The sequence below is a fragment of the Pygoscelis adeliae genome, unplaced genomic scaffold, assembly GCF_000699105.1.
Source record: "Pygoscelis adeliae isolate BGI_AS28 unplaced genomic scaffold, ASM69910v1 Scaffold171, whole genome shotgun sequence".
Taxonomy (NCBI): Eukaryota; Metazoa; Chordata; class Aves; order Sphenisciformes; family Spheniscidae; genus Pygoscelis; species Pygoscelis adeliae.
The window spans coordinates 2,676,989-2,678,360 of NW_008824186.1; the positions used below are offsets into that span (position 1 = coordinate 2,676,989).

Genomic DNA, 1,372 nt, shown 5'->3' on the forward strand with positions numbered 1-1,372 from the left:
AGGAATGCTACATAATTTTGGCCATGGATGAGGCTCCTTGCAGTCCAGCACAGCTAAAGAGAGCAATATCAAGCTGGATGGAGAGAGTTGACCATCGGTTCTGTTTCAATATTGCAGCCTTGACTGCTGCATGGGACATTATTCTAGGTGGTATAGTTGGGCTTCTTTGCAGGCGTTTATCTGATGTGGGTGAGGGAGTTTCTCTGTGCCACTTGATCTTGGCTTTCTGTGAGAAATGTGAATTACCAATTTCAAATCACATGTAAGAGCTCCTGGGCTGTGCTGAGGGTGCGTAACAGCCCATTCAGCTTTACTCAGATGATTAGGTTACTGCTTTTAGTACAAAATACATGGCAAAGCAGTCATTTCTATGCATGTTCTAGAGTGGTACATTATTGCATTTTAGCACTTGACATGAGAGTAATTTACACACAGCCATTGCTTGTCCTCCATGAAAAACAAACCCTCTACAAGCAGAGGCAAAAAGTCTGCTAAAGATTTCATATTATTAATGTTTATGGCATTTGTTGCAGCACTGCCTGTTAATTACCACATTTAAGAGTGTGCCCGTCTTCTGTGAGGGGTAGGTGTCGATTTGGAATGATGCTTTTTGAAAAAATGTTGACACAGCATCATTGCATCTCAACAGATTTGTGGGCCTGATTCTGCTCTCAAGCAAAGTGCAAATTGGGACTAAGCCTGCTGAAGAAAGTGAAATTGGCCTGGTGTAAAAACGTCTTTGAATCAGACCCTCTGATTTCAAAGGCTCCTAGCAGTCCTAGGGCAATACAAGTCAGTGAGAAAACAGGCCATGTGTTGGAGGGGGCACATTTGCTAAACTTGTGAGGCAGGGACTGTGTGTATGCAAATCTGAAGCTCTGCCTCTAGGACTTACCGTCGTTCAGACAGCAACTTCTTCCTCCTCTCCCTGTGGAGTGCCTCTACTGTAGCCAGGCATTTTACACGGAGTGCAAAAATTGCTGGATAAAGAGCAGTGCTTTCTTTTGTCTGTTTTTGCTCTGAAGGTGACTCCAACTGTTTGTTTCTTCCTTTGACTGTTCCTCGTGCTTCCATCTGGCCATTTCTTTCTGCGTGACCGGAAAACCCTGCTGTCTCGCCAAGCTCAGACACTGTGGTCATCAGGGAGCTGTGCATGGCCCTACACATAGGGGCATCACACAGGTGGTGGAAAGGTGAGGAAAGGTAGCATCATTCAGTGGAAAAAAGGTCAGGAGAGTCCTTAACTTGGCACCATGTCCTCTTACTGTTCCTGTTCCCCACACCTGCTTGCTGTCCTGCTGTGGCTGGCTGGCAGGGAACCTGGGCCTGAGAGGTGCTGCGCACTTGTTAGGAAGCAGCTTTATCTACCTCA

The 1,372-nt window shown here is 46.1% G+C and overlaps 1 protein-coding gene across 1 annotated transcript in view; it reads right to left on the reverse strand.

The window, feature by feature from the left end:
- Positions 1-1,155, reverse strand: part of RCN1 (reticulocalbin 1, EF-hand calcium binding domain) — a 26,858-nt gene extending 25,703 nt beyond the window's left edge. Inside the window, exon 1 of the mRNA XM_009334578.1 lies at positions 896-1,155. Within this exon, the coding sequence (XP_009332853.1) occupies positions 896-1,155 (260 nt within the window). The remainder of the gene's footprint in view (positions 1-895) is intronic.
- Positions 1,156-1,372: the final 217 nt, after the last annotated feature.